The sequence below is a fragment of the Typopeltis vanoorti genome, chromosome 21 (genome assembly GCF_054136105.1).
Source record: "Typopeltis vanoorti isolate ZY-2024b chromosome 21, IOZ_Tvanoo_1.0, whole genome shotgun sequence".
Lineage (NCBI taxonomy): Eukaryota > Metazoa > Arthropoda > Arachnida > Uropygi > Thelyphonidae > Typopeltis > Typopeltis vanoorti.
This window is the reverse complement of record NC_143569.1, coordinates 108,538,874-108,552,013: the sequence shown is the minus strand read 5'-3', so window position 1 is coordinate 108,552,013 and position 13,140 is coordinate 108,538,874. Positions and strand designations below refer to the sequence as shown.

The 13,140-nt window shown below is 37.7% G+C and overlaps 1 protein-coding gene across 3 annotated transcripts in view; it reads right to left on the bottom strand.

Moving 5' to 3' along the window:
- The window catches only part of LOC150095180 (calcineurin-binding protein cabin-1-like), a 1,028,489-nt gene that overhangs the window by 177,764 nt on the left and 837,585 nt on the right, over positions 1-13,140 (bottom strand). For all 3 annotated transcript variants that reach the window (XR_016550194.1, XM_090411711.1, XM_090411712.1), the window contains exon 39: positions 6,554-6,717. Coding sequence is in view for 2 of the 3 variants with exons in the window: in XM_090411711.1 (XP_090267837.1) it covers positions 6,554-6,717 (164 nt within the window). In the remaining variant the exon portion in view is untranslated. The remainder of the gene's footprint in view (positions 1-6,553; positions 6,718-13,140) is intronic.

Here is a 13,140-nt window from a genome sequence, read left to right as displayed (position 1 = left end):
CACGGGAGGAAGGAATTGGATTTTATGCGATTATTAAGGGATAACTATCTGTGACAGCATGTAATGGAAAATACTAGAGGTCAGAGAGTGCTTGACCTAGTAATTACATCTGAGGATTTGGCTGTAACAAATATGACCACATTGCCACCAATTGGTGAGAGTGATCATAGGGTCTTGACTTGGGAGGTAGCTAAAGGTGTGGAATTTTCATTTAAGACAGGGTACATGTGGAATTATTGGGCTGGAAAGTATGACAAACTTAGGAGTTTGATCGGTTCAGTGCCATGGCATGTACAACTGCAAGGACTAGAAGTGCATGGGAGGCAGTTAAGAAGTGTTTGCATGAAGCAATGGCTGACTGTATACCTAGAGTCCGAATAATAAATCAAGTAGGGGTTAAATGGATGAATAACACCATGAAGCTTGAGCTGCAACTATGGAGAGAATTTAAGGAGAAAGGTGACTGGCAGGCACATGAACGGTATAAAGTGCAGGCCAGAAGGGTAACGACTGTGGTAAGAAAAGCAAAAAAGGATTACGAAAGAACATTGGCCATGCAGGCTAAAGAGAATCCTAAACAGTTTTTTAGATATGTAACAAGTAAAAGGAAAAATGTACATGGCAGAATGATTTTAAAGAATGCCGATGGTAGGGAGGTAACTGAATCAGTTGAGATAGTTGAGTAACTGAGTGAGCACTTTACAAGTATATATCATCCAGGTGGTGACATTGCAGAAACGAATAAACCAGTAGATTATACGGGAATTGTGGTTAATGAAGTGGAGGTGAGTAGTCTATTGCATAACCTCAATGTCAATACATCTGTGGGATTGGATGGTATACCAGCTCATGTAGTACGAGAAGCAGCTAAAGAATTGTTAGTACCCTGGACCATTTTGTTTCATTTGAGTCTCGGGTCTGGGTTAGTCCCGTGGGGATGGAAAGAGGGGGAAAATGGTTCCACTGCATAAAGGTGGTTCCAAGACTGCTGTTGTAAATTACCGACCGATTAGCATATCAGGAATCGTTGTCAAGGTCTTAGAAAAATTAGGCAAGAAAAGAATACAGGATTGGATAGATGAAAATGGGATATTGTATGGGGGACAAATGGTTTTGTGAAGGGTAGATCATGCCTCAGTAACTTGTTCACGTTTTATAACACAGTGACGGCTGAACCGGATAGGGGTAATGGGTTTACAGTGATACTACTGGACCTTGCCAAGGCCTTTGACAGGATACCACATGGAACCCTAATCAGTAAACTGGAGCAGATGGGAATAGATATAGGGTTGGTGAGATGGATAGGAGGGTGGTTGAAGGAGAGATACCAGAGAGTGGTTTATGCAGGAGTGGAGTCTAAAAGACGGTTTGTGACTAGTATTGTGCCGCAGGGCTCTGTTCTTGGACCACTGTTTTTCAATTTGTTCATCAATGATATAGGAAAGGATTTGAGAGGAAGTGTTCACTTGTTTGCTGATGACGCAAAGTTGGGTAGAGCAATTGTGAGTGCACAGGATGTCAAAATTTCACAGGATGATTTGGATAGTTTAGAGGACTGGGCTAGGAAAAATGGATGTCAATTTAATGTGGCAAAGTGTAAGGTCATGCACTTTGGGGTGAAAAGAATAGCAGCAGTATATCGCATTGGTGGAACCGTACTCCAGGAGATTGATGAGGCCAGGGATTTGGGAGTGTTGGTGGATAGGGAATTGAAGTTTAGGAGTCACATTGCAAAAGTGACTAAATCAGCTAATCAAATCACTTGGCTTCTGAAAAATACTTTAACATGCAGAGACAAACAAGTTTTTGTTCCTCTGCATCGAGCCTTGATAGTCCAGACCACATCTGGACTACTGTGCCCAGTTATGGGCACCAGGGTTTTTCGTGATGGGGAGAAAGTGGAGGGGATCCAGAGACGAGTGACCAAGATGATAGAAGGTCTGTGGAATGAACTTTATGAGAATAGGTTGAAGATTTGTGGGTTGCAGAGATTGGACGATAGGCGAAGGAGGGGTGATATGATTGAGACATTCAAATTACTGAAAGGTTTCTATAATACTGATCCAGAAGATGTTTTTGAAAATATGACTGGTGGTGGGAGGACTAGGGGCCATGCATGGAAGCTGGGCAAGAGCGTGGTTGACAAGGGAGTTAGAGCTAGGTTTTTTACTTGGAGAGTGGTGAATGAGTGGAATAAGCTTCCAGAGTCTGTTGTGGGTGCTATGACCGTGAATGAGTTCAAGGCAAGGTATGATAGATACTGTGTCAATGTCGAATAGTTGTTCTTGACATGATGTTAGGGCCTACCTCGATGAGTCTGTCGACTCCTTGGAGTTGCCTGGAACAATAACAATAATAATAAATAGCAGAGTAGGAAATGATTGTCAGACATACAAATATAGTTTGAAAAAATTTGGAGAAAAGAGCAAAGCTAATAATAATAGCAAATACTTGTTCGGTTTCGGCTCAGGAAATGGACTGGTTATTACTAACACCATGTTCCAACATAAAGATACGCACAAATTCACATGGAGAGAAGAGGCAAGGAATAAGAAAAGTCTCATTGACTATGTTATTGTTGATAGTGATGTTTTCTCTCTAGTGCAGGACACTAGAGTGTACAGAAGATATGAAATTGGAAGTGATCACCATTTAGTCTTGAGCAGGATAAAATTGAATTTCATATTGAAAAGAATAACATGTAAGAAAGTTTTAAAGCAAATAAAAGTTGAGCAGCTCTCAGATGTGAACTGTAGACTAAAATATACAAACATTATTCAAGAAAAAATGAAAGAGCTTGAGAACAGGAATCAAACCTTGGAGATTCAATAGCAAGCTCTGAAGAAAACATTGATCGATTCTGCAAGAGAGGCATGTGGTGAAGTTGTCTGCAAGGATAGAAAAATCAGAACTCCCTGGTGGACACAGGAAGTTAAAGAGGCAGTGAAGGAAAAGAAGAAGGCATATCAAAAGATCCTGGCAAATAAGTCAGCTTTTACTCTTACAGAATACAGAGACAAATGTAAGAAAGCTAAACAGTGTGTAAAACTAGCTAAACAAAAGTCATGGGAAAACTTTGGTATGAACACAGAAAATAAATATCAAGAAGTGACAAGATATTCTGAAGGATGTTGAAGAAGCTCAGCGATGAAGGAAAGAGTGCTGTAAAAGGAATTAGAGATGATAAAGGTGATATGAAAACTGGAGAAAAAGATATCCTTGAAGTATGGAGTAATTACTTTGAAAAACTGCTAAATGAAACTAGCAGTGATGACAGCACAATGATAAAAAACACTGACCAGGCATGCAATCAGGAATACATATCCATGCTTGAAGTAGAAAAAGCCATCAAAATTCTGAAATGTGGAAAGGCAGCTGGAGTAGATGATATTAGACCAGAAATGCTCAAGTATGGAGGTATAAAAGTTTTACAGTGGCTACACTGCATAGTTCAGAGGGCCTGGACAGAAGGACAAATTCCAGATGATCAGGTAGAGCTCTCATAGTACCCATATATAAAAAGGGAAATAAAACTGATTGTAAGAATTACAGAGGTATTTCTCTACTGAGTGTTTCTGGTAAGATTTATGCCAGAATATTAGAGAAACTGTGGAGATGAATTGAGAAGAGAAGCTTGGTGAGGAACAAGCTGGATTCAGGCCAAATAGAGGCTGTCAGGATCAGATATTCAATTCTTCTCAACTTAAAACCATGACAAATAGTTGAAATGTCATGGGAATATAACAAAGATATGTATTTAAGTATTGTAGTTCTGGAAAAAGCATATGACAAGGTACCAAGAGAGAAGCTATTCAAAACACTACAGTTGTATGATGTCAGTGGATATCATTATATCAAGCAATACTCAATACTTAGTCTTTAACCGAGTTGTAAGTCAGCAGTTAGAATTGAAGGAAGTACAGGGAGATGGTTTAATGCTAAATCTGGTGTCAGACAAGGATGTACATTATCACCTCTGCTATTCATTATCTATATGAATTACATTATGAAGGAAAGTGGTATTAAACCTGATAACAAAATTGGAGATGTTAATGTCAGCTCCTTGCTTTATGCGGATGATGTTATACTTCTAAATAAATCCGCTACAAGATTCCCTGCCTAAATTGAATAACTCTTGTGATAGATATGGTATGAAAGTCAGCAATAACAAGACAAACATAATGAAAATAGGCAGAAGCATTACAAATATCAGCTGCATTGCGAATGGAGAACCTATAGCACAAGTAAAACATTTCAGCTACTTGGGCACGATATTTAGTGAAGATGGTAAATTAAATATGGAAATAGACAAGAGAATCAACAAAGCTGGTATGGTAGGAAGTCAAATGAATAAATTCATATGGAATAAGAGAGAAATTAGTTGCAACACTAACTTACCTGTATACAAGACAGTGTTCAAACCAGTTTTAACTTATGGATCTGAGAGCTGGGTCAGAAGTAAAACACTTGACGAAAGACTAGAGACCGCAGATATGAGACTCCTGAGAAAGATTATAGGCATGAACAGATGGCATCAATGGCAATATCATATTAAAAACAAAGATATTAGGAAAGAACTTGACATTGTCAACATCCAGGAATGCGTTAGCAGAGCTAATCTCATGTGGTATGGTCACTTAAACAGAATGGGCGAGGAAAGATTAGCAAAACAAGTGTTCTCTGCCAGGTTGGCAGGAATACGACCCAGAGGAAGACCAAGATATAGGTGGATTGATACGGTACAAAGTGTCTTAGATGATAGAAATATAAGATCTGATAATGTTGGAGTCTTGACAAGTAACAGACTGATTTGGAGGAAAATTGTAGATAGGAACTTAGTGATGATGTAAATTTTTCATATAGTACTATCATATCCTGTACACCACTTGAGGGTAAATGTCAGGAATTTGATGATGATGATAAGGCCTCATTTGGATATTTGTGCATGGATCTGGCCTTCTGGCTATATTCATGATAGGGAAATATTGGAGAGAGTGCAGAGTCAAATAACAAAGACTGTCTCAGGACTGTGGAATATCGAGTATAAAGACAGATTGAGGGAATGTGGTCTTCAGAGCTTGGGAAATAGGAGGAGGAGGGGTGATATGATTGAGAGCCAACCAAATAGATACAGAGGAATTATTGCATATGAGTACTGCATACTCATAACAAGAAGTCATCCCTGAAAACTGTACAAAGGTAACATGAATAAAGAGGTACGATTTTTTATGTGGCAGGTAGTGAGTGCTCCAATACTAAATGTGTTCAAGGCAAGGTATGATAAATATAATGGTCTGTGAATGTGGACTATGAACCTCTCGTGATGAGTCTTCAAGACTCCATGGAGGCTTGGAAGCAATACTAATACTAAAAATGACTTCTATACAACATTAGAGGATTCCAAATTAGGGCTTTAAGTCTTTTGTTTATTATAATTTCAACTCTTTCATTTACTCATTGTAGCATTTGCGCTGTAGCTAGTAGTTCTGATAAGAAGATACTAGTTTGAAACCCAGTGAAATAAGGGAGTTCATATTTTTATATGATTAATTATATAATCATATAAAGATATGTATATTACTTGATATTTATAATGGTTAACACATGTATAGAAAAAAAAAATTATTAAAACTCCAGAAGAGAAGTTTAGTTAACTATATTCAAAACATGAATCTAAAGATATAGGTCACACAGCATGTTCTCATGTTTCAGTCACAGCTGATTTAAAAGGAGAATGCATTATCAGAGTTCAAAGGAACAAAATGGATAGTTTTTTGTAATTCAAAACTAAATAACTTATGCAATAAAAAAAAAAAAGGAAAAGTTAATGGTAATCACTTCCAGAACTTTAGGACTGGAACATAATCCTTATGAGAGGCATGACAGGTATTGTGTTTAGAATGTTTAGTGTGGGCCTTCTGCCATGAGTCTACTGACTCCATGGAGATATCCATATGGTACATGCGATAATAATAACTAGAGAAGTTAAGATTCAGATAATACTGTAGAGTTTCACAAGTTTCAGCTATGATTAGTATGGAGCCAGATTACTGTACTCAGATCGGATCACTTAGAGATGAAAAACTTTAGATAGGATATCAAGGAAGGTAACAAAATTGATATCAGTACTATGAAACACTAATAATAAAATGGGAGCATGTAATCCAAAGTTGGGATGATGAAAGAGGTTATATGATTGAGATATTTAAGCTGTCATGTTATTTATTGGTTGAATACCATGGTGATTATTTTTTTTTAATTGGTTCACAATGTACGTGGACAAGACGCCATCTATGCTATTTGCACAGGTTAGTGATGAATAACAAGAGTGAGAAGCAGTTTTCTGTATGCAGTGTGGTAAGGTGCATGAAATGGATTTCCAGAGATGGTGATGAGAGTACCCACATGATGTGTGCACTCACAAAATATTATTATGAGATTGGTTGTTCTGTAATGATAGCGATTATAAAAATAATAACCACAATGGATGATGGAAGAATATTGTGCAATAGCATTTTAAGAATACCGATTAAGTAAAAAAGAAATCACTTACTTGCCTAAATCTGGTACTCGATGTAGCTGCAGAGTGAGATGTAAAAGCATATTATGATCTCTCAGTTGACGAAGCACATTTATTAATAAAATCACAGATCTGTACATGTGTGCACCAAAACTGCCAGGTCTATCAATTTCATTGTTTGGAATTCGCCATATTCCCTAAGAAAAATTCATATTTTATTTAAGTGCTCTCAATAATAAGATATAAACTATTATTATTATTATTATTATACAGGTACCTCCATGGAAGTCCGAAGACTCACTGTGGGAGACCCAATCTATTCACACAATCTATCATACCTCTCCCTGAATCCATTAACAAACAAAGCACTCACAACTGACTCTGGCCCATTCTAGTCACTCACCACTCTCCAAGCAAAAAATCTACTCCACATACCCCTGCTGACTACACCTTTATTCAACTTCCAGGGATGACCCCTTGTTCTGGTCCCTCTAGCCAAGTGCTGAAACATTTCCCTTGCACCTATCCTATAAAATCCTTTAAGCAATTTAAATGTTTCTATCATATCCCCTTTTTTTCTCCTATCAATCAACTTCTGCAATCCACACACCGTCAATATATCCTCATAGGGAACATTCCACAAGTCACTAACCATCTTGGTCACTTGCCTCTGAATCCTCTGCACTGCTTCCTCATCCCCAAGAAACCCAGGGGACCAGACTTCAGCAGTGAAATCCAGATGTGGGCATATCAAGGTCTTATAAAGAGGAATTACAACTTATTTATCTTTACATTGTTAATGTGTTCTTCACTAGCCAAGCAATATGTCCTCTAAACTTTAACTCTCTGTCTACCACCACCCCTAAATCTCTAGCTTCAACTATTTCCTAGAGTACAGTGCCATCAATGTGATACACAGTTTGTAATCTATTTATCCCAAAATGCATAACTTTACATTTCTCGACATTAAACTGATACCCATTAACTTTTGCCATACTGACAGCCTATTTAAATCTTCCTGCAAGCTCTCCACATTGCTTTGATTAACTATTACTCTATCTAATTTCGCATCATCACCAAACAACTGAATATTTCCTTTCAGGTTATTTCCTATATCATTTATGTACAAATTAAACATCAATGGTCCCAGCACTGAACCTTGTGGCACATCACTAGTCACCTGTTTTCACCTTGATTCTGCTTCTCCATATACCACTTTTTTGGTCTCTGCCCAGCATCCACCCTCTTATCCACTTAACCAGTGTCACATCCATCCCCCATTTGTTCTAATTTGTGTAAGAGTATTCCATATGGTATTCTGTCAAATTCCTTTGCAAAATAATCTTGTAGCCATTTCCTTTATCCAACTCAGCTGTTATTCTATTATAAAAAGTTAGTAAATTACTAAGGCTGGACTGACCCTTTACAAAGACATGTTGACCCTAATACAGTACTATCTACCCATTCTTGGATATTTTTTTAATATTTTTTTTATTTTTTTTTTTTATACCAGGGATGACCCCTTGTTCTATAATTTGCAACTGTTGTCTTAGAACCTTATGCAAAGGAACAATCCTGCCCTCTTTCCACTCCCATGGAAGTCTACCAGAGCTGAGACTTCAATTAAACAGCTCAGTCAAAGGCATTGCCAGTTCCCTTGCATATTCTTGCAAAACCCTAGCTGATATATCCCATCTAATCCCACAGCGGTATTTAAATTGAGATTCTGCAATATCCTAAGAACTTCCAATTCATCCACCTCTTTTCCCACATTTGTGTTCTCTCACATAGGTTAAAGCAGTAACTTCACCGGGAAGATATATGTTTGCAAAGTGGTCACTCAGTAACTCAACTATTTTATCAGCTTATGTCTTCTCATGGTCATCATCATCACAAACCATGGGCTCACTGCCCATTTGTGTCCGATACCTCCTTCACTATCTTCTTCCACCTTTCTTTGTCCAGTGCACAGTGTCACAGTTTCTGTACACCCATTCCACACTGGTCCTTTATGTTGTCTATCCATTCTCTGTATGGTCTACCTTTTCTATTTACACCATCCATGATACCAAACATAAATGTCTTTATCTTCCGTCCTCACTCATTCTACAGATGTGTCCAAATAATTGCAGCTTCTGTTTTATATCTGTAATAATCTTCTGCATTAGATTTTCTTTTGGTTGTAGTGATCATTAAATAACCTTAAAGTGATCATCACCACTTTAAGCTTAATCTTCAATAGTCATTCTTCCTCTTACTTGCCACATAACAAAAGAACTCTTTGGGATTCCTTTGGCCTGCTCGGCTAAATTCTTCTCATAATCTAATTTTGCCTTCCTTGCCATGCTAGTCACCTTTCTTGCCTGAGCCTTGTACTGTTCATGAGTTTGCTGGTTGCCTTTCTCTTTATATACCCTCCACAGCATTTTCTTCTTCTGCAGTTCATGCTTAATGATATTACTCATCCAAGTAACTCCTACCTGATTAACTCACCTTACCTTAGGTATACAATTTAATACTGCTTCCTCTAGATGGCCCTGAACTATATCCCATGCACTACTAACATCCTTACCCTGCAGTGTTTTATGCCATGGTACAGATTTAAGCTTTTTCCTAAGCATGTCATAATCACCTGTCTTGTGGTTCTACATATACCTTTTCTTGATAGAATATTCCTCATGTTTTACAATCTCCCAAGTCAAGACTGAATGGTCACTTTCACCTGGAGGCAATGTTCTCACCTTGGTTATGGATAGCTCTTCTGATCCTATTGCCAGGTCTAAGTATTAGACATGTTGTGTAATACTTAAGACAACATGTGATGAAGGGGACCCCTAGTCCCCTCCATCACGCTGTCTTAAGTAATTATCTCTCAGCGTGTATAAATTCTATTTTCTTTCTGCCATGTGATTTTTCTTCCTTCCATTCTATATCTTCATAGTTCACATTCCCCATAATAATCACTCAACCTGTACTCATTGTACTAATTTAACAATGCATGTCTTCCAGATCATCTGTGGAACTCCTTGGCCTATAGCAACAACCAACTGCATATTTTGTCTTATTGGTCTAATCTCACACCAGATTGCTTCAAATGAACAGCCACCCTCCTGCCTGTCTCCTATTGTTTTTGGTTGCAATTCATCTGCTATCATCAACAGTACTCCTCCCCCCATCCTGTCTTCTCTATCCTGAAAGTACTTTCCTGAAAATACTAAACCCTTTACATTCAATCCCTGTAACTACCTAATCTGCTGTTAGCCAAGTCTCACTAAAGCCTATGACTTTTGGCAAGGTTGCACTAACTAATGCCAAAAACTCCTCTCTCTTGTTCCTGGTATAATGTAAAGATGATGCAAAGATAGACATTATCATGTGTATTTTTGCATCATCAACAAATAGCTGTATATGTCTCCTATCAAATCCTTCTCAATATCACTAACGTAAAAACTGAATAAGAATGGACCAAGGACTAATATCAATAGGGCACACCATTGGCCACCTTAAATCTTGCAGACTCACATTTCACATAAACCATTTTTTGATATCTGTCAACCAGCCATCCAAACTAATAGTTTATAATTGAATTCTTTATTCTCCAACTTATGTGACGGCATTCCAAGGTATATCTTGCAAAAGTTTTAACAAAGTCTAAAAGTATCATGGAGTATCCATTCCCCTTGTCTAACTCAACCATAACATTACTATAAAAGGTAAGTTACTAAAACATGACCTTCCTGTTCATTGCAAAGAATAGATTCTTTGTCAATCCATCTCTGGATGCGATCATTACTTTTGCAAAATTTTCACCACCACAACAGAGATACTGAGAGGTTGATAGCTAGACATATCAGTCTTTGCACCATTCCTGTGCAATGGGATTGTCATGTATTCTTTCCACTACTGGGGTAGCATTAAGTCCTTTACACATACACTAGGTTAATAGCTTTTGGCAACATGGGTGCTCATTAAATGAACAATCTCTTCTGCATCTGCACCTGAATACCATCTGTATTGATAAGATTTATTCTTTCACATATGTGATTTCTTTTATTTGCAACAGAATAACAGCATTCTTTTAGGTAGTTTTTAGCTGCTTGCATAGGCAGTTCTTTTCATCATCATTATACAAATAAATAACGGAAAAACTCACGTAGAAATATTATTTAATAGTATAATTTTCGCCTGTGTGTCACAGGCATCTCCAGTACAATTAGGCACAAAAAATTAAACACTAACTGACAATTCCAAAAGGCGCACCTAAGTAGCTGGTGTAAGATAACTAAAAAGGTCAATAACTTTCCTAAAAAAAAAAAAAAAAATTAATACAATAAAAAGTTAGGAAAGATTAGCTGATTTGTAAAGTACTATCTCCCATAAAGGGGATAGACGTAAGCCGTCAGATCTGTTTAAGTTAGGAGAATGAAGTAGAGTTTCACATGCTTCTTTATAAAGGCGTTCCATGAGAAACTGACTTTTGTGAAGAACTCTTGTCTTTCTCCAATGAACTCTATGTCTAGTGAAGATGGCATGTTCTGCAAGTCCAGACTTTTCAGGTTTAAAGTATTCAATATAAGATTGGTGTTCTTCTAGCCGAATGGAGGCAGATCTTCCCGTTTGTCCGAAATAGCATAATCCACAAGAGCACGGAATCTGGTAGACACCTGGATGATTAAGGTGTGGAAGCTTGTCCTTTGGAGAAGCGAGAAAGGTGGAGATTTTTTCTAAACGGTCGAAAGGCAACAAAAATATTCAGTGGTTTTAAAATTTTTGCTATACGTTCACTGATGCCTTGTATATAAGGGATGATAATGCGCGTTATTTCCTCTGTGTTTGAAGAGGAAAACTTTTTCATCATCATCATGCTTAGTTTACCATATACGATAGTGCAAACTATTTTGTCATGCAGTTTATAATTTTCATAAAATTATAAACTGCATGACAACTTCAAATCCTAGTGAGTTATTTCGATATGTGGCAAGTAGGGCACATGACTATGAGAGGATGATGCTAGTTAATGACACTGGCAGATTGGTAACCAATGCAGAGGATATAGTTGATTTATTCAATGATCACTTTGTCAGCATATTTCAACTTCATGAAGACAACATTAGGAGAAGCTGAAGTATAGAATGTATGGTGGAGGAATGACTGATGGTAAATGAGAAGTTTATTAGGAATTAAGAAAACTTGACATTAATAAGGGACATAGTCAGCATCCAGGAATGCATTAGCAGAGCTAATCTCGGGTGGTATGGTAACTTAAACAGAATGGAGAGGAAAGATTAGCAAAACAAGTGTTCTCTGCCAGGTTGCCAGGAAAAAGACCCAGAGGAAGACCAAGATATAGGTGGATTGATACAGTACAAAGTGCCTTAGAAGATAGAAATATAAGATCTGATAATGTTGGAGTCTTGACAGGTAACAGACTGATTTGAAGGAAAATTGTAGATAGGAAGTTAGTAATGATGTAAAATTTTCATGTAGTACTATCATATCCTGTACACCCCCTTGCGGGAATATATCAAGATGATGACATTAATAAGGAAGAAGGATTTGATAGGATATTGCACATGTCTCGAGGGAATGATCTATGGAATTAGTGGTACCTTTGGGAGCAACCATTTAACACGAGTCTTGCAAGAGGGCAATTCCCAAAGGAATGGAAGGTGGGAAAAATTATTCTGCTTTACAAAGCAGGTGTTTAAGGTTGAGGCTACAAATTACAGGCCAATGTGTGTGGCTGAGGTGGTTGTTAAGGTATTAGAGAAGTTAGTAGGACAAGGATTCAGAAGTGGATTGTTAATAGCATTATGATAGTCAGCATGGGTTTGTAAGGGGTAAGTTATGTTTCAGCAATCTGTTTGTGTATTACAAAACAGTGAAAAATTCACTCCATAAAGGAGATGCATATATGGTAGCGTACATGGATTTTCAAAGGCTTTTGATAGACTGCCACATGACAAACTAGTTGCCGAACTGAAAAAAGGCAGGATTAGATGGCAGACCAATCAGTTAGATGATGCAAAGTTGGAAAGAACTATGAAAAGTAAAGCAGATGTTGTGAACTTGCAGGCAGATTCAATAGACTATGCGAGTGGAGTTGTCAGTTTAATATTGTAAAGTGCAAGGTCTTGAAATTTGGGAGGCAAGCATGGGATGCAGAGTATGCAATTAATGGAGAAATTTGAAGGAGGTGGAAGAGATGAGAGATATGGGAGTGATTGTGGACAGAGACTTGAAGTTTAGGGGTCACATTTCTTAAACTGTAAGAACAGGAAAATGTTTTCATTTTTCATGGAGTAGAGAGAGGCAAGGATAGAACTAGAGGCTATTTCTGGATATGAGCAGGGAAGTGAGAGGAAGGTTCTTTACATGGAGAGTAACGGGTGAGTGGAATGCATTGTCTAAAGGTGTGGTGAGTGCAGAAACTATGAATGGGTTTAAGGCACAGCTCAGTAATTATTTTTTTTTTTTTTTTGCATGAGAGGGTATACACCTCCAACGATGAGTCCTTTGACTTCATGGAGGTCAGATGTTAATAATAATAATGATGACCAGCAAGGAGAAACAGCTGTGTTTGCAGATGATGTGATGATTTGGGCATATTAAGAAGACCT